This window comes from Moschus berezovskii, chromosome 10, assembly GCF_049115385.1.
Source record: "Moschus berezovskii isolate FMDL1 chromosome 10, NW_MosBer_1.0, whole genome shotgun sequence".
NCBI classification, from domain to species: Eukaryota; Metazoa; Chordata; class Mammalia; order Artiodactyla; family Moschidae; genus Moschus; species Moschus berezovskii.
This window is the reverse complement of record NC_142469.1, coordinates 19,779,183-19,799,454: the sequence shown is the minus strand read 5'-3', so window position 1 is coordinate 19,799,454 and position 20,272 is coordinate 19,779,183. Positions and strand designations below refer to the sequence as shown.

At 36.7% G+C, this 20,272-nt stretch overlaps 1 protein-coding gene across 5 annotated transcripts in view; it reads right to left on the bottom strand.

Moving 5' to 3' along the window:
- The window catches only part of MYO6 (myosin VI), a 161,734-nt gene that overhangs the window by 70,389 nt on the left and 71,073 nt on the right, over positions 1-20,272 (bottom strand). For all 5 annotated transcript variants that reach the window (XM_088840546.1, XM_055433863.2, XM_055433864.2 and 2 more), the window contains exons 5-11: positions 17,485-17,614; positions 15,366-15,471; positions 10,928-10,983; positions 8,050-8,147; positions 7,547-7,711; positions 3,432-3,512; positions 583-763 (exon numbers count right to left, since the gene is read on the bottom strand). In XM_088840546.1, coding sequence (XP_088696672.1) covers positions 583-763; positions 3,432-3,512; positions 7,547-7,711; positions 8,050-8,147; positions 10,928-10,983; positions 15,366-15,471; positions 17,485-17,614 — 817 coding nt within the window. The remainder of the gene's footprint in view (positions 1-582; positions 764-3,431; positions 3,513-7,546; positions 7,712-8,049; positions 8,148-10,927; positions 10,984-15,365; positions 15,472-17,484; positions 17,615-20,272) is intronic.

Below are 20,272 nucleotides of genomic sequence, written 5' to 3'. Positions count from 1 at the left end.
TGCATTGCAGGCAGATTTCTTTACCATCTGAGCCACCAGGGAAGCCTTGGTATTTACATAGAAACTGAAACAATAAGATTGAAAAGTTGGATCACGAAGGCATTTAAATGCTTTTTCAATGTGCATCAAGTTTAACTTGTTTTCATTTCCAATAATAATGTATATGGGCTTTTATGTACTCAATTACCCTAACTAACTAACCCAAGTTCATTCAGATCAGTGAACCAGAAAAAAATCAAAATACCTTAAAAGATAAAGGATTATTCTGTTCACTTATTGGAAAAGATTATCATCAGTCCAAAAATTTAACCAAATGTGACCCTAGCAGTCAGAGTTTATGACTTTATGAGTTTATTCCTCATCAATATCACTGATTTATTAAAAAAACAAAGCTCACAATAACCAAACATGCAGCATCCTTCAGCTGCAAGTTTCATCATGTGACACAATATAGTCTGGAGATGTGGGGAATGAACAAACTAGCACACAGAGTCAATGTACATATGCAATTAAATGACAGAACTTCGAATTTTACTTCTTTTTAAAACAAAACAAAAAGACCACACACACAAAAAAAACAACCTGAAGTGCTGCCAGCTTCCTCAAAATCAATATTCCCAAGGTGCAGGACACCAGCTACTACCCGAAACAGATCAAGCTTTTCTTCATCATCCAAGCCAATCTTTTTCATGGCTGTGCACATTCTAACAAAATCTCCATGGTCATCCAACAAAGGATCTTTCAAGGAACCTGCCTTAAGATGCTACAAAACAAGAAGACATCAATTAATTGTGGCCTACATTGCTTAAGTATCACCAACACAACTACACAAGGTCTACTAATGCACTATATAACATGCAAAAATAAAATGCGTCCATCAGAAAACTTCAGTGTTTCAACACATTCAAAAACTGAATGACTGGGCAAAGTGTACACAGGATCTATATATTATTTCTTTCAATGATGTGTGAATTTACACCTATCTCCATAAAAATTTCAGTCAAAAATGGAATGAGATGTTTTCCAATTTAATTACAATTTTTAAAGATAAGATATTATATAAAAATATAAATTGAGTGAAAATGAAGGAAATATCAGTGGTTGAATCAACATAAAACCAAAGGTCAAAAAAAACTGAAGTTTTAAAAAACTGTAATAAAAGTTTAAATCTAAGCTGTACCAGTATTCAAAAGCAGTGAACAGTGGAAAGTCTAAAAACAATTTTCATGGCCTGGGAATTAATTTTTAAGCCTTTATCTATTAGTATATATGAGGTAAAGTATATTAGTAAATATTATGCTTATGCTAAGAATTCATGCAATGACTGAAAAGATTTCAGAAAAAATGGAAGAGAAAAATTTGCTTTCTTTCTTAAAAGAATGTTCATCTAATGTATTCTTTCTAAAACCTATAATAAACTCAGAAAAATGAAGGAGAAAAGTCAGCCCTGCAGAAACTAGAAGGAGGAAAAACAAAATTACTGGACACAGAAGATTGGACTAGCAATTTTCCAGAACTTGAGAATGAATAAGCAAAATTAAACATTAGGTAACAGTGTCAGAATTAACTGGCCATTCTAGACATCCCTAGCAGCGTTGTTTTTTCCTCTGGGTTGCCAATTGCTTCCCAGCTAAAGTTGCAACTGCCCTTCCACAGTCTTTTAAAATGTTTAATTATGCATGTGTAAAATTTCTGGAAAATGTCTAGACAAAGAAATTTAATTTTATTCTTCAAAGAAGCAAACAACAACATGCAGCCAAATTTAAAAGAAAACACATACCATGCAGAATTTTTAGTCTTGCAATTGATCAGTTACTTCACTTGAAAACTATTTCTAATCAAATGTCCATGAATATATTGCTATCATAGCAGACTAAAAATACTGCATTCTCCTAAAAATTACACACAACTTAAAGACACGCCAATGGAACTAGGCAAAGGATTCTGAATAGTCAAAATGATCACCTCATCCTCCTGATACAGAAAACAATAAAAAGTAATTTAAACATATTAAATCACTATTAAATCATTAGTCACTTACATATTGTTATATATAAACTCAATAATGTGAATAAGACTCTTAACAAAGTATGCTGACTCTAGAGTCAGAAAGTGAACATTTCCTTCTTAGGAGAATAAAAAGAGTGCAACACTCTTTGGAAAGCAAAACAGCAGTCTTCTTTACTCTCCAGCCTTTCCACACCAAAAGAGTAAATGTATACATGCATGTGCTTTTCCTTTGGGGTAGAGGCAATATCCTACCAGGGAATGTCCCAACTATCTTAGTGAAAATAATACTATTTCTGTATTTCAATGGTACCTTGTAAAAATATAGATTATCATAATAAAAGAGAATACTATAATAAATAATACTGTCATTTCTTAAAGTCTCAGCCATGGATGTTTACAATTTATAATTCAGACATCTGTATCTAAAATGATAAATAAAGTATCAATTTAAACAAACATTAACTGCAGACTCATCTGCTTAGAATTCAAAATAATGGGGATTTTTATTTGTTTTCTGTTCTTTTCTATGAATATATTAAAGATAATTCACCTCACTATCTTGAAAATAGTCAAAAACATCTAACTCACTAAAATGCATCTAACTCAAATGCAGAGACATTAAAAACTGAATATAATAAAACTTTGTTCAATTAAACAATATAGATCTTTATTTTTTTAATCTTTTTTAACAATTAATAAAGACAATATGAACTAGTCCCTATAATTAACCCTGACTTAGTATTTCATAATTTAAGCTGCCTGAGTAGCTACACCTTCATACTACTTACCACTTACACATTGCATCTTAAAATTTATAAAGGTTGTAGATTTTTAGATTAAGGATTTTATATGCTTTTAAAGTAATACTTAACGGTATAATTATATCTAATTAATCCTAGAAATACAACAATTTAGTAAAAGTTACAGATAAAACTAAACTTTTCATAATAAATTATAGAAACATGCTGTTTTAAAGAGAAATATCACAATAATACATAAGAATTAGTTCACAACAATGCTCACTCTTGGTGTACATCAAAGCTTATTTCAGCCTTGACATAGATAATAAATTATAAAGAACATATTTTATATTTAACCCTAATGGTTAATATGAGAGTAAGTTTCAAAACTGTTAGCAAAGGATGATTTTTAGGCAGTTTGATACCCTCATGTTTGGAAAATAACAGGCAAAAAGTGCACTGAGGTCCCAACAAGAAGACCCAGAAGCTGCAGCTTCCAGAGACAGCCAAAGAGGAACAAAGTGCTTCGGGCGAGAGAGGCGTGCATGACTGCGCAGGTCGCTGACGCATACGCCGAAAAGTAAGAAACCTTACGTGGGTTTCGAAATAAAAACAGAAGGTATCTTTCAGCACAATTTTTTTGCATTAAAGATTATAATCTGTTTTAAAAGTCTACTTTACCTCAGGAGTTTTTCGGTTCTGTAAAATCTGTTTGTCAGTTTCTTTGTTAGCGAAGTATCTAGTACAGCCTCGGTTTAAATACTATGACAAAGAAATTTAAAATATAATTAACAACATGATCCACAGGAAAATAACACAAAGGAAAACACAATCTATCCAACAGTGCTAACCATTTCTAAACATAACCTGAGTATCGTTTAATCTCTCAATTAAAATCAATACTTCTGTATATCATAAACACTATACTTCTATTAACCAAACCAGGGATGGTGAAACTCTTAATCTGAAAGTTGAATTAAATGATTAACAGAAAAAACAGCACCTTAAAGCTTTCTTACTTTTAAAAGGGAGCAATTTTAAATCTTAACAAGATATGACCTAAATATGCAAAAAGTCTCAAACAAGGACCCACACTGTGGTTTAATATTTTGAGCAATATTTTAAATTCTGAATAACTAACAAATAATATTCTTGAGTTTCTTAATTTCTGGTTTTTACAATCAGTCCTTCAAAACATGCCTTTCATAGTGACTGACAGTTAACACTAACTGTACATAAATTACATTTGCTTTATGAACCTTCACAGGTATTCAAATAACAATTTCATCTTTTATCTCAATGATTTACTTCCCTGCCCAGAAGTTTTTTGAGATTAAGTCCTTTGAAAACACAGAACAAGGGAAGCAACTGAAAAGAAAATAATATACTGGTCTTGAGCAGAATCTATTACCCACATTTAATAGGTGGGGGTTGTTAAGAAGGAAGTGCACAGGGAACAGAATGAGAACATTTTTTAAACATCTCAGCTTTTTTCAAATCAGGTCACTAGGATTCTACTCTGCCATGACATGAACTCCAAGATTAAATTATACAGATATCAAGAAAAAATTTACAGTAAATTGAAAGATTTAGGGACAAATTAATACTGAAGATAATCACTGCATTATCTCCCCCCCTTTATAGTGAAATATTAAAATACAGCTAAAACCAGAAAATAATATCCAGTGAATTTTTCTTTGCAGACTAAAATCTTGAGGGAGAGAATAAAATAAAAGGGATAATACTGGTAAGCATTTTCAACTGACTTTCAAAACAGAGCTCTTTTATTTAGTAGGATAATAGTAGCTTAACTATATGGACCCAAAACAAATGTTTTCTTTGCTAGCGAGAGTTTTATCCATCTACTGCAACTGTTTTTATCAAATACTAGGTTTCTGGACAGATGAACTTAATATTAAAACCTCAGAACAATACTTGTTTCTTCTAACTTTTCTGTAACTAGAAAGCTGTTAACTATTCTAGTCACCCATTCTCATTCTATCCAAGCCTTTATTTATATTCAAAGATCCTTGCATGACTACAATGAATGCTTCCATGTAACATGTGCAAAAATATTTCAAAATTTTGAGTAATGCAAGCATTTTTAACCTTTTATTTTCTAAAATACATGCATAGTTAATATGGATGTTTTTGAACAGATGCAACTCTACAATTCTTTATACACTAATTTGGATAGAGTCGCTAATTTGTATACAGCAGTGATGAAAAAATCAGGGGCGGGCGGGGGGGAGTGTTCACCCTGCTGCAGTTTCTCCTTTGTCCTTACAACTTTATTCCCGAGTTATAACTGGAGGCCTAAACTAAACCAGAGAAAAACCTGATGAAATGACCAAGACTCGAAGTCATTCTAAGGCAGAATAATTTGGGGAAAGGAATATAAAGGTGCATGTCCGCCTGCCAGAGAGGAATATCCAAGATGGCAGATGTTTTTAGGTAAAAGCTAATGCTGTTCCTCTAGTTTTCCTCTTACCACCAAAAGGACTCTCTTGTAAAAGGAAATCATGCCCCTAGGTCACGCCACAGGGACAGGAAACTGACCTAATAAAGTATTTCAGAGGCTGCCCTCTTAGGATGGCTATCCTTGTGCCAGGAAAGACTACATTCTGAGACACTGAAACTGCGTTCCCAAGCCCCCAAGTAGAAAGAAACACTACATTAAGACAACAGTCATGTCACTTTATCCTTAACTCAGTGTTGACAAAGCCACATCAACATCATTAAATTCCATGTGAGTCATATTAATTTATAGTCCTTTTCTGAAAATCACTGTAGAGAAAGGCCTCTTCTACTGTCATGAAGATACTGTGGGCAACTAACCAAATTCCAATTAATTTGGTGAGTTATAGAGAAGGTTAAAGGCTTCCCTCATAGCTCAGTTGGTAAAGAATCTGCCTGCAATGCAGGAGACCTGGATTCAATTCCTGGGTCGGAAGAACCCCTGGAGAAGGAAATGGCAACCCACTCCTGGAGAATCCATTGGTCAGAGAAGCCAGGAGAGCTACAGTCCGTGGGGTCACAAGAGTCAGACATGACTTAGTGACTATACCTCTACCACCACCACTGGAGAAGGTTTAACACTGCAAAACTACATACACAGATGCAGTTATAAAGCATTTTAAAAAGAGTTTTTAAATGTCCAAATATACATTAAAAGAAATTGATTGAAGTCATAAAGAGTAGTCAGGTTGCAAACACACACAGAGAACAATAATTAAATATAAATGTGTGTCATGATTCTCAAGTGGAGGACTACTGGCCAAAAAGGACTATGAGAATCCCATTCCCAGGTCCCAAATAGGGACGCCATTTTCCAGCTGAGAACTTGTAAATTACACTAACCACTCCCTGTCACCACTTCCTGAAACTGAACACTGACTTGTGATCCTTGGCATTCCTGATTTCCTCGTGCTTCTCTCGCAACTCCACTTGTGCTTCCTTTCTTAGACAGCTCGTCTGCTCATCCTCTTTACCTCTAGAGTTTGGATCCTGGCACATGCTGTTCTACATTACGCAATCTCTCTGCACAGTCTCATCTCCTCACTCACAGTTCTAACTATCATCAGCTTACTGACAGCCACAAACCTGTCCCCACAGCTCTGACCTGATACTATCCCACCCAACAGTCTTCTGAACATCTCCACTTGGAATATTCCACAGACTCCAAAACTGGACACATCCTACACACCAAAAATCTTCCAGTGACCCTAATCAAATCCTGGAAAATAATTTCAGACTCCTCCTTCTCCTTATCTAATTCAGTCTCCAGGTCATGTCAATTTTACCTCCTGTTTCACATATCCCCTCCTCAGTAACCCTGCCATCGCTAAACCAAATTCAGGCACTGAGTAACTGCTATGTCACCTACAGGTTCCCAGCTCACTTACCCATGGCTGCAATTTCTATCCATCCCCTCCTCTGCCCGGCCCCCACCCGCTTAAAGCTATCTTCCACATTAAACCTGAAGTTAAGTACAGACCTGACATCCAACTTTCTACTTAACACCCTTCAACCACTCTTTACTAACTACAGAAAAAAGACCAAATTCTCTAGCTTCAACTCCCATCCTTCCTGTCCTTCGCGTTAAGCTACTTCCTGCCCTTCTTTATCTTTCTGCATCTACCAGGAATACCCTTTGCATGTTTCCTCCTCTAGTTAAACCTGAAAATCCCTCAGGATTCTGATCAAGCGTCAATTGTTCCAGTAAGGTTTTTTCCAAAATTATCAGCTTCCTATGCATCTCTCTTACTCATTCAACATATCAGTCAAAATTGTGTGCATGTTTTCCACCAGTTTCTAAATTGCTCAGAAGCAGGAACTGTGTATCATTTATTTTTTTATCTATGTCACAATCCTGGTACCCAAAGGGTAAGCAATAAATATTTGTTGAAATGAATTAAAGAAGACAAGTAGGGATCTTTCATGAATACTAATTCAGTGGTCAAACTTTTTTTTGTAAGTAAGTCAAAGGTAACTAAAGCTAGCATCACAGAACTATTATAAACTACTTACTGAAGATAAATTGATAACTAATTGATATAATTGGCTTAGCATCTTTCCTTTTACCTATTCCATTATGTATCTTCTCATTTAGTGTTATAAACTGAGCAATAAATCTCCATACAGATCCACTTATTACAGAAGTCATTCTATCACAATACACTCAACTTAAGGTAAGTTATATGCAACTAGACATCAAAATCCACTGAAATAAGTTTTAGAATAGAAGACAATTCAATTTGCAAAAACTGTATGAAATTTCTTTTCATCCAACTTACCCGAAAATTATCTGGAGAGCTCAAATGAAGTCTTTCCCTAATATCTTCAGAAGCACCAGCACACAACCTATAAAAGATATGATAATTCCTTTCCTCTTTGCCTTGAACACAAATCCGAGATTTCTCTAGAAGATAATGTGAAACAAATCCTCCAACAACTGAACTCTAGAAAACAAAACAGAGAGAAATTACAGTTTTGCATCTGAAGTCTTAAAGTATAACCTACCAATGTTAAACTATCTTTCCTAATAACCATTTGTCTATCAAAGAGGTTGCAATATTTATCAAATAAAGAGGAAAAATAGATAACTATTAATAAATATAAGCTTTAGAATTTACAGAGATCACAGTGAACATATATATTCTACCAAATATCTAATAGTAAGAGAAAAATTTTAATATATTTGCATGGAGTTCAAGTACACTACCAATTCTACTAAGACCTTTTGCTTTTTCCAAAAACACTTCCCAAATATATTAACTCAAAACTCATTCTCACTTACCTTTTCATTGAAATGTATTTCTACAAATTTCCCAAATCGACTACTATTATTGTTGCGGACAGTCTTTGCATTTCCAAAAGCTTCTAAGAGTGGGTTAGCTATTAAAACAGAAATGAAAATATGCCATAAAAATTAACATGAAGGAAAATTACAAAGCAATATACACAGTGTTTCCATATGTATTAATAAATATATATAACTAGAAAAATATTCTCAAAAAACTAACATGAATGAATTCACTTGTAATGTCAAATCCCACAAATATTTCTTGACTCCCCTTATGTCAGGCCCTATTAAAGTACAAGAGATGGAAAATTTGTTCAAAATTTATCAAAAGAAAATGTAAGTGTTATGGCAAAGACGAAATTTTCAAAAGTCATTAGATTACAAAATTTATAACTCAACTTTAAAAATTACTCCCTAAATATTTTTATAGTTTCCACATCAGCCCTACATGAGCAGAAAACAGCAAACCTCCTATGATAAAATACAGGCAAAATGTTATTAGGTGACCTACTTTTAAATATATATATTAACATAACCTCCAGATTTAACATTTTTACATGCACATCCAACAAAACCTAACAAATTCAGTTTATAGAATTACCTACAAAAAGTTCTCAGAACAATAATTTTTGAAATCCCAATGAACAAATGTAAAATTTTAACTGTCTTCATTTTATAATGTCTCTCTCCCACACACACACACATACACTCTACATTATTGAAAGAGTTACTAGAGTCCATTCTTGTACCCCCCATAGTCTCAACTATAATTATACCAGATTAGTGTCAGGGACGGCGGAGCCTGGTCAGCTGCCGTCTGTGGGGTCGCACAGAGTCGGACAGGACTGAAGTGACTTAGCAGCAGCAACAGTGTCACTCTTACTCACACATTCCTTCAAAAATCTCATAAACTGCTTCATATGTTTATTGCTAGAATATTTCTTATGAAATAGTCTAAATCCATTTCTCTTTGTCTGTCCACAGTAGAAAGCTTAACTGGTCTCCAAATCCATTTAAAGATCACTCCCAGTTTGCTTCACTTGCTAAAATAAGCAAGAACGTACTAAAACTGAAAGAAATGTTAGCATGTATATGTCACCTCAAGATTTCTATGGTCCTGCCAGACCCAGGTTCAATCCCTGGGTTGGGAAGATCCCCTGGAGAAGGAAATGGCAACCCACTCCAGTACTCTTGCCTGGAGAATCCCATGGAGGGAGGAGCCTGGTAGGCTACAGTCCATGGGGTCGCAAAGAGTCAGATACAACTGAGTGACTACACGATGACAACAATCCTCCAGTAAGGGGTTGAAGGAAAATCTGGAATAACCCTTTCCTGTGGTCCTCAACTACAGCCTGATACACATCACACAGAGTGTTCTCATGAAAGAAACTAGGTTTGTATCCAACTCACAAGGGAATCTGCACCTCACATAATCAAGTCAGAATATTAATTAGTATTTTATTAAATCAATCCCTAATTTGTTTTTTATTTACTCATTCAACTTTAAACGACAATTCTCTCACTAAAGGCACTTTACTGTGATTATACCTTGGTGTGTCACCATACCTCAGTAAGAACTGCACATAAAATTATAAAGTTATTTATATCAAAAAATATGAAAAATCTTATTGATGTAAACTTTAAAAATGTTTATTAGAGTAGAATTTATATTCATGTACATGTATATTTTACATAATTGTGAAAAAGTGTATGTAACTTTTGCCTGCCATGATCTAGCAAAATGCATGAAGGCTCCTGACAAATCTTTGTTCAACTTAAATTTTTTTTTTTAAATGTCAGGAGTATTAGAAAGAGCACTTAGTGGATTATGCAATTAAGATGTCTGTCTTTACGTCCCTTCTCCACAACTGATGAGCTATTTACTCTTCAGAAAGTTACTTAGACTCTTTTTACCTTAGTTTCTCATCTGTGGAGCAGGTATAAAACATTACCTACCTCGTATTCTGTGAAGATGTAAGTTCGGTAACCCATTTTAAGCAAATCAGACAACACCTAACGCATCCCACACATGTCAATACCATCATCATTATTAAATACTGAGTGTCTGTTAGGAAAAAGTGAGGAAGTGGTGAGGGAAGTGTCTAGGAGGCCTGAAACACCTCAAAGAGCTACAAGGAGACCAATGTGAGTAAAGCATGAGGATTCACAGGAAAAATGACTCAATCAGACCAGAAGAGGCAGGTACCTGGCCACAAAGAGCAAGGTTGGTTTAACCCTGAGAGACATATGAAGCCAATAAAGAGCTTAGAGCAAAAGAGATCATTCTAGCTTCCACACAGAGAATAGATTATAGGAGGGGAGACCAGAGAGGAACCCGGGCTGCGGCAGGCTACTGCAGACTTGCCTGGACCAGCAGTGTCCAAACAGGGCATGGGAAGACTGTCTAAGGGGTGTACAGACACTGATTGCTTAAGGAAATCAATATACAGACCCTTGGCGTTCAAGTGTACTCTTTTGTTAAAATGATTTCCCCCAGCACCTCAATTCCAAACAACCCTCTCCTTTTCTCCTTTACTAAAACAAGGTCAACAAAACGCACAGGAGGCCAGAAGGCTTCATGGATTCCTTTCACTCATTCAGAGCTCCATAAATGATGATGCTTATGCCATGTATCAGGTACTATTCCAGCGATTTTGAATCTATAAAATCTCTGCCCTCTTAGTGTGTACATAGGGTCAGGGGAAAAACGACATTAAATAAATGACTAGATAAAAATGGAGCAAAGATTTGTAAGAGATTGGAGTCTTCTGGATCTCTGTGAGAATATTCCAGACCACTTAAGAGGATTCTTCTTAGTTAATTTCAGTACGTATCTAACAATAAAAAATAAGAATTTAAAAAGTTCTATCACCTTCAACAATTCTATCGTCAATATCTTGACCGGTTCCATAGGATTCAGTCAGATATCTGTTTAAAATACAGAATAAAAAAAAAAAAAATGTTAGATGACAGTGATATTGCATGTATTATATTGCTTTTTAAAAATCTTTTTCTTTATACATTTTATTGAAGTACAGTTGATTTACAATGATTCCAGTGCAGAGCAAGGTGATTCAGTTATACATATACACATATTATTTTTAAAATCATTTTCCATTATAGGTTATTACAAGATATTGACTAGAGTTCCCTTTGCTATAAAGTCAACCTTTGTTGCTTGTTGCATATCTATTTTTTAAATTAGAAATCTAGCATTCTAGTCATACTAAGTCAAACAGGAGGGATCAAACTGTCGTAAATTTTTTAGGCAAAAATTTGTAAGTTTTCTGAAATATATATATTATATATATTACTTATATATATTTATATAAAAGCTTTTCTACACTTGCTAAAGACTTGAGAAAGAACATCAAAAGAAAAACAAGAAGAGGTGGAAAAACTGGAAAACATAAACTAAGTGAAATGGGAGCACTGAATATGAAATGGAAAAAGTAAAACAAACTAGATAAAAATAATATATCATCATATAATACAGTTGTTTTTAAACATGGCTGCTTATTAGAAACATATCTGGGGCTCTGGAGAAAAAAGAGGCAATATCCAGACACTTGTATTCTTCAAAAAATTCCAAGATAATTCTGCTATGTACCTGGATTTTAAAAAGTGGTTACAGGTTTTTCTATTAAATCATAGTTGTAGTGATACAGAGTTCTATTATTTTTCTGTTGACCAATCATAATACAAATAGTATTGAGTGAGTAATAGTTACATAATCGTAATAGTAAAAGATGTTTATCAGTTTTCACAATCAATAGCCAGATAAAAAATAAAAAATAATTATAATTGCAAGTCATAATGGGAACATGGTTAACCCAACATTATAAAATAATTATACACAATTTGGGGGAGTCAAGCAGAATGATGCGGTAAGTGGGAAGTATACACATGCACATGTTTTCATCTGCCCAGGCAATCTATGTCTTTTGGTTGGTGCATTTAATCTATTTACATTTAAGGTAATTATCAGTATCTATGATCCTATTACCGTTTTCTTAATTGTTTGTGGTTTACTTTCTGTAGGTCTTTTCCTTGCTTGTGTTTCCTGCCCAGAGAAGTTCCTTTAGCGCTGTGGTAAAGCTCGTTTGGTGGTGCTGATTTCTCTTAACTTTTGCTTGTCTGGAAAGCTTTTGATTTCTCCATCAAATCTGAAGGAGAGTCTTGCTGGGTAGACTATTCTTGTTTGCAGGTTCTTCCGTTTGTCACTTTAAATGTATCGTGCCATTCCTTTCTGGATTGTAGAGTTTCTGTTGAGAAATCAACTGATAGCCTGATGAGAGTTCCCTTGTATGCTATTTGCTATTTTTCCCTTTTAATATTTTGTCTTTAATTTTTTTCAGTTTGATTACTATGTGTTTATCCTACCTGGGACTCTTTGTATTCCTGGACTTGGTTGACTATTTCCTTTCCCATGTTAGGGAAATTTTCAGCTATCATGTCTTCAAATCTTTTCTCAGGTCCTTTCTCTCTTCTCCTTCTGGGACCCCTATAATGTGAATGTTGTTGTCTTTAAGGTTGTCCCAGAGGTCTCTTGCTGCTGCTGCTGCTGCTGCGTCACTTCAGTCGTGTCCGACTCTGTGTGACCCCATAGACGGAAGCCCACCAGACTCCCCCATCCCTGGGATTCTCCAGGCAAGAACACTGGAGTGGGTTGCCATTTCCTTCTCCGAGAGGTCTCTTAGGCTGTCTTTATTTCCTTTCATTCTTTTTTCTATCTTCTGTTTTCTGGTAGTGACTTCCTTCATTCTGTCTTCCAGGTCATTTATCCATTCTTCTGCCTCAGCTACTCTGTTACTGATTCTTTCTAGTGTATTATTTATCTGCTTGTTTGTTCTTCTAGGTCTTTGGTAAACATTTCTTGCATCTTCTCCACTGCTTTCCCAAGATCCTGGATCATCTTCATTATCATTGTTCTGCATTATTTTTCTGGAAGGTTGCCTATCTCCACTTCATTTAGCTGTTTTTCTGGGGTTTTATCCCGTCCCTTCAGCTGGAACACAGCTCTCTGCTTTTCCATCCTGTAATGTGGTCTTTGTTTTAGCTGCTGTGTGACTGTGGTTCTGCTTGCTTCTTCTGTCTGCCCTCTGATGGAGGAAGCTAAGAAGCTTGTGTAAGCCTCCTGACTGGAGGGAATGGTGATGGGAAAACCTGGGTCTTGCTCTGATGGGCAGGGCCTTGCTCAGTAAAGCTTTAAACCAATTATCTGCTGATGGGTGGTATTTCATTCCCTCCCTGATATTTGTTTGGCCTAAGGAGACTCAGCCCTGGGGTCTATGGACTCTAGAAAGAAAGAAAGTCAAGTCGCTCAGTCGTGTCCGACTCTTTGCGACCCCATGGACTGTAGCCTACCAGGTTCCTCCATCCATGGGATTTCGCAGGCAAGAATACTGGAGTGGATTGCCATTTCCTTCTCCAGGAGATCTTCCTGACCCAGGGATTGAACCTGGGTCTCCCACATTGTAGGCAAATGCTTTTACTGTCTGAGCCACCAGGGAAGTCACAACATGGACTCTAGGGCAGGGTTAATGGCAACCTCTAAGAGGGCGTACGCCATAGGGGACAGGACTGTGGCTGTCAATGCTCCTGATTCTGTGATGAGCCCCTGCCAACTGACACCTCCACAGGAGACTCTCCAACACTGGCAGGTAGTTTTGGTTCAGTCTCCCCTGGGCTCACTGCTCCTTTCCTCTGGGTCCTGGTGCAGGCAAGACTTTGTGCCCTCCAAGACTGGAGTCTCTGTTTCCCCCAGTCCCATGAAAGTCCTTTAATCAAATCCCACTGGCCTTCAAGGTCAGATTCCCTGGGGATTCCCAATCTCTTTGTCAGGTCCCCAGGCTGAGAAGCCTGAGGTGGGGCTGAGAACTTTTACAACAGAGGGAGAACTTCTTCAGTATTATTTTTCTCCAGTCTGTGGGTCACCTACCTGGCAGGAATGGGATTTTATTTTCTTGCGATTGTGCCCCTCCCACTGTCTCACTGTGACTTCTTCTTTGTCTTTGGACATAGGGTATCTTTTTCGGTGGGTTCCAGTGCCCTTCTGCCTGTCGATGGTTTTTCAACAGCTAGTTGCAAGTTTGGTGCTCTTGCAGGAAGAGATGAGTGTATGTCCTTTTATACTGCCGTCTTGAACTGGCAGCCTATATTTCTTATTTTAATATTATTTAACACATCTACCATTGAAACCTGAATCATGTACTGTAATGGCTCATTTAAATATTATAAATTTGTATTTAAATGTACCTACTATTCTATTATAGCTTTTCTGATATTTAAAATCCTATTTGGATGGTCTCTGACATCTAAATCAGCATCATTTTTTTAGAACTTTTTGGGAACATTCTGATTTTAACCAACTACTTGTGCCTCAAATATGATATACATTACACATAGAAATATTTACCTTTTACACTGGGAGGAGGGTTGTGGGGACGTAGAAACAAGAAGGTCAGTCATCATAAACTTAAGGTAAAAAATTATTCTGATCACTCTAATAGCAGGAATATTGAAAACAGAATGCAATGGTTGGATTTTAAAGGAATGGTTGGCGATTTCCCTTTGCCTAACCAGCACTGGTCTCTTCTAGGATCCTCCTGAGAATAACATGTCAGAGCTAGATTTAAAAAATCTCCAGCTTAGCTTCCACATAAGGTCTCTGTTTCTGTAACAGAAACAGAGCCCACCATTTCAAACTATGTCAAAAAAGCATGCAAAAGTATTCAAGGTCAACCTGGTTAAATCTCAAGGAGATCTTTGTAACTTTTTGTTCATATCATGTTCAAGGCAACACTATTCACAAGAGTCAAGAGATGGAAGCAACCCCAGTGCCCAGTGATGAATGAATGGATAAGCAAGATGTGATATATAAACATGACAGAATATTACTCCTTAAAAATGAGGAAAATTCTGACACATGGCTCAACATGGATGAACTCTGAGGACATCATGCTAATGGGGGAAAACCAGTCACAGAAAAACAAAAGGTTGTATATTTCACCTACACGAGGTATCCAGAGTAGTTAAAATCAGAAAGGCAGGAAGTAAGAACAGTGGTTGCCTGGCATTTGGGTCGATCAGGGGAGAATGCAGAGTTGTTTAATGGGTATAAGATTTTAGTTTTGCAAGATGAAAAGTTCTGGAGATTGGCTGAACAACAATGTAAATATACTTAGCATTACTGAACTATACACTTAGAAATGGTTAAAATGGTAAAGTTTATATTGTATATTTTTTTACCACAACTAAAAAGTAATCAACTTGTTCAAAACATTTTAGGTCAGCTAAATATTCCTCACCTTAGAACAAATTTTGTATTTTCCGTTTTGCCAGCTCCTGATTCTCCAGATACAATGATAGACTGACTCATCTTGAGTACCTTCATGTCTCGAAAAGCCTTATCAGCTGGAGTCAAAATAATAACACACTGTTAGTGATGAACAAAATATTAAATAAAAATTTCCAAATGACAGAAAGTCCATTTACTAACAAAAAGCACTTGCTCTGAAAGAAATTATAAATGTGTTTACAGTTACCAAAATTTTTAAATAAAATCATTTAAAAGTATTCAAACATCTCTGCAAGTATATATTTTAAATGTTCTCTATAATTATCCTGACAGCTGATATGAAATCCAAATAAACAACTATTAGATTTGCACTAGAATGTCTCCATATTATGAACAGTGGCTCAGCTTTTCCTAATACCAGAACATATTTGCAGAGAGATGAAAAATGCTCACTACACATAACTAATGACATCCCCAGAGAATGAAGCAAAAAGTAACAAGCTACCAATTAAGAAATCAGGCAGCCAAACTTTCTGCTGGAGAAAAAAAGAAAACACAACTGCACAACAGATCTGTGATTTTTTTTTTCCTCCTATAATTCTACCATTAAACATAAACATCTTGCAGAATTTACCAACATTTCAAAAATAGGCAAAATTAACTGCTTTCGATTTTTTAGATAAGCTGTTATTTATATATACAATTTTTAACTATCTTCATTATACTCCAACAATTTAAGCTATATCTTTTGGACTTCGCAGACAAGATGAGCACAATTTGATTCTGTTAAAGTGGACTAAATTAAATTTAATTAAAAATGAGGTCCTGACAAGTTGAGCCCTATAAGGCAGCTATTTCTCACCCCAGGCAGGTGCTACCCACACCAGTGAAGAAGGCTCTACAGATGGCTTTTTCTCTAAGGACCCAATGCAAACTAATGCAAGAGTGTTCACATCCCTTTGACCAATTTATCAGCAATCTGTTTCATCCAATTTTGTGGAATCATTGAAAACACTTTTTTAGTAGTAATCAACTACATTTTAAACACGTAACTTCTGTCTAGTGATGAACAGAACACATGCAGATGCCCATCAGAGCATCACAGAACCAGCTACCCTGGACTTGGTGCACGTATTCACTCTGCCTGCTGCTGCTGCTAAGTCACTTCAGTCGTGTCCGACTCTGTGCAACCCCACAGCCGGCAGCCCACCAGGCTCCCCCATCCCTGGGATTCTCCAGGCAAGAGTACTGGAGTAGGTTGCCATTTCCTTCTCCAATGCATGAAAGTGAAAAGTGAAAGTGAAGTCGCTCAGTCGTGTCCGACTCTTAGCGACCCCATCACTCTGCCTAGTGGCACCCAAAACACATGCAGTCAAATCTGGAGGTGAAGCCCCGTTAAGCCAAAACACAGGTACAAAGAGAAACTAACTGCGCTAAAAACCTGAACCAAAACGTGTCACAGTTTAACTGCTGGTTATGTCTGAACTCCAAGGCTTAGCTAACATCTCTGTACTTGTAGCCACCAGATACGGGGGAATGCCTCTCAAGCAACTCTATCTCCGCTTTTCAGAGCTAAAGTGCTTCGAGATGAGAGACGATGCCCAGGAAAGGCAAAGACAGATGCTGCTGCCATTCCATGCAGATTCTCCAGAGAAATGAAACATGTGTCACTGTCCATCCCTTACGATCTAAAATGCCCTGATGAGGGATAAAGCATGGAAGATGTTTGTTCTCACAATCCCCTTCTAGCCGAGGTAACATGCTCACAAGTAAGGGTAAGAGCAAATGTTCTGGGCCTCCTTCTTAGTTGTGGAAGGAGGACACTTTAAAGATGGAGTAAAAAGAAAACATTAGGTCACATTTTATTACGACCTACTTTCAACTGGACAGACACACTTAGGAGACCACAGGCGTTTAACAAAGGTAATGAGGTACAACCACCCCACGAGTCAGCAGCAAAAGTATTCTTCCCCACCCAGTGTGAGCGACGCGCTCCTAACACAGTGACGCAGTTAGGAGCGCACAGGCCTTCATACATTTAATTCATGGTATCTTTTACTAATTCAAAAGAAAAACTGAATGAGTGTGTACACCTGAAATAAGAATTGAGGTATGACTAAATTACTTACCAATTGCAAACACATGGGGTGGCATCGTCCCAAGAGACTTTCCTTGGTAGGACTTTATTGCGTCTGAAGAATAGATCTTAGGTATGTCAAAGTATGGGTTCACAGCAATCAGAATGTTGGCCACATAGGTCTAAGTGGGAAAAGCATAAACATTAAATTTTCCAATTATTATTTTCATTTAAAATCAAACAAAGCTCATAAAAGAAGAACATACAGCAAGTAGACACCCCCAATTCTCTCTGTAAGTAGAACTCCCAAATCTGCATTTCTAGCCCTAAACATTCCCTAATCTCCACTGGACCATATTTATTCAACACTTAATAAATATTTACATCTTCTTATCCCATAGGCATCTAAAACTCGCCACATCCAAAATCAAAATCGCCTCTCTTGACCTCCCTTTGCATCAAAGGAAACACACTCCTTCCACCTGCCCTCCGAGGTTCAAAGCATCACCACCAGGTCCGCGTGGGCAGAGCTGAGCCTCTACTCCTCTGTCTCAGACAACTTCTGCTGACTCCACTTACAACATCTGCTCTATACCTACAGCCTGCATGCTGCTTATTTGTATTCCTTGTCTAGACTACTTTCTTCACTGAAGAGTGTAACACAGCTACCGAAGAGTGTAACATAGCTCACGGAACCCTCAAGGCCTATGCTCATCACGGAGAACCTAGGATTGATTTAGCTCTGCAGTGACCACTTGGTCCCAGACTTTTGCAAAACACTATATGCTAACTATTGCCTAGAGTTCAGTTCAGTTCAGTTCAGTCGCTCAGTCGTGTCCGACTCTCCGCGACCCCATGAATCACAGCACGCCAGGCCTCCCTGTCCATCACCAACTCCCGAAGTTCACTCAAACTCATGTCCACAGAGTCGGTGATGCCATCCAGCCATCTCATTCTCTGTCGTCCCCGTCTCCTCCCGCCCCCAACCTTCCCTAACATCAGAGTCTTTTCCAGTGAGTCAACTCGTCGCATGAGGTGGCCAAAGTATTGCAGTTTCAGCTTTAGCATCAGTCCTTCCAATGAACACCCAGGATTGATCTCCTTTAGAATGGACTGGTTGGATCTCCTTTCAGTACAAGGGACTCTCAAGAGTCTTCTCCAATACCACAGTTCAAAAGCATCAGTTCTTCTGATGGGCTAAATGTTTGATGAGCAATGAAGCTTGCTTTCAAATTTAAATTTCACCATGGCTTCAAAAGACCAAAAAAAAAAAAAAAGAAATTCCAACAATAGGATTTATAAAACTCTTTGTGGGTAGAAAGAGAGTTGTGGTTTAGCAACTGGTTGTGGTCTGCAGACCAAACTAGGGCATACAGGACCATATTTTTTTCTCTTCTGCTTCCAGCCGTGGAAGGGAAATGATGTGGAAACCCCAAACTCTCAGCCTGCTAATCTAAAATTCAGTGAATGCTCTCAAACCTGTTCCTGGGGTGGGGTGAAAAACAAATTCCAGTTAATAATCTTTCCATGGAAAACAAAAGGAAAGTAATAGAGACTTTAGTAACCAAGAAGAATGTTAAATGTCTACGAGAGAACAGTGGCAATTCTGGCCAATGAGAAATATAAAAATATCCAACTCAAACTATTTTGAACTGCTTCACTCCCTTACATATGTGACGGTAATAATCATTCTGTTTATGTGTTGTTGATATTTAATGGTTTTATAACTAAAAGGCAAAACTGGCTAGGCAAAAACCCACCAGTTATGGCTTTCATTAACTTCAAAAACACTGGTTTTCCAAACAAGAGCTGATGATGCTAAACAGCCACTGTCTAACAGAGGTTGTACATCCAACTGCATACACATCTTAGGAAAAGAAGGCCAGAACAAATAGAAATAATCTTAAAATTCTCCAGAGTGATGCAGACTCATACATAAGGAACAAAAACTTAAAATTTCACAAATAGGTAATTATTTCTATCAGGTATGTGATTTAGCAAAGACTTGCTGATCAAATGCAGTGCTAATCTTTTTTTGAAAGTACAATGAATTCTGCACGTAAACCTGCAGTTATCAGTGGCCACAGTCAGCAAGTGGACCATCACCGTTGCACAGGAAACATTAACGAACCAATGAAAGTTCCAGAGTGAGAAGTTTATGTATAATCATCCCAAATAAAAACCAACGATCTCAGTGTTTTGTTTTGTTTTGTTGAGTAAGATGATTCTGTAAAGGTAGTTTAAAATGTGTAAACTTCAAGAAAAAGATATTAAAACAATTAAAATTTGCTCAGGTAAGTAAAACTGATCCACTACCAAGTAATGTAGACACATAAAGAAAAAACAGTGGCCAGTTCTACCTGAAAGATGGTTATAGCTCTATCAACTTTTACTGACCTGTTACAAGTTAAACTGCTTTAAGAAACAAACTTTAAAAACTTTATTATTTTAGTACCTAAAACATTTAGCACACATTAGATACACAACATTAGTCTGCTGATTAAATGAATTTTGCTTCCAAATATATTTCTAAATGAGAATAGCCATATCTATATTAACCTAAATATACTCTTTAGTTGACTTTGGGAAAAAAAAAAACAAAGAGAAAAAGAAGGACTTAATACTGTGTATAAGCGAGGGTAAACTCTTTTGGAAAAGACTAACTGGACTAGTTCTATTTCCCAGCTGTCACTACTTGGACAGATGGCAAAGACTAGAGGTAATTTAGTCAGAATTAAGTAAGTACAATTAGGCAAACTGATAGTGATATAAAAAATTAAGAATGTCATTTGATCTAGGAAGTGTCAAAGAAGCCATGTGTTTTCTTCTTTCAAAAATAA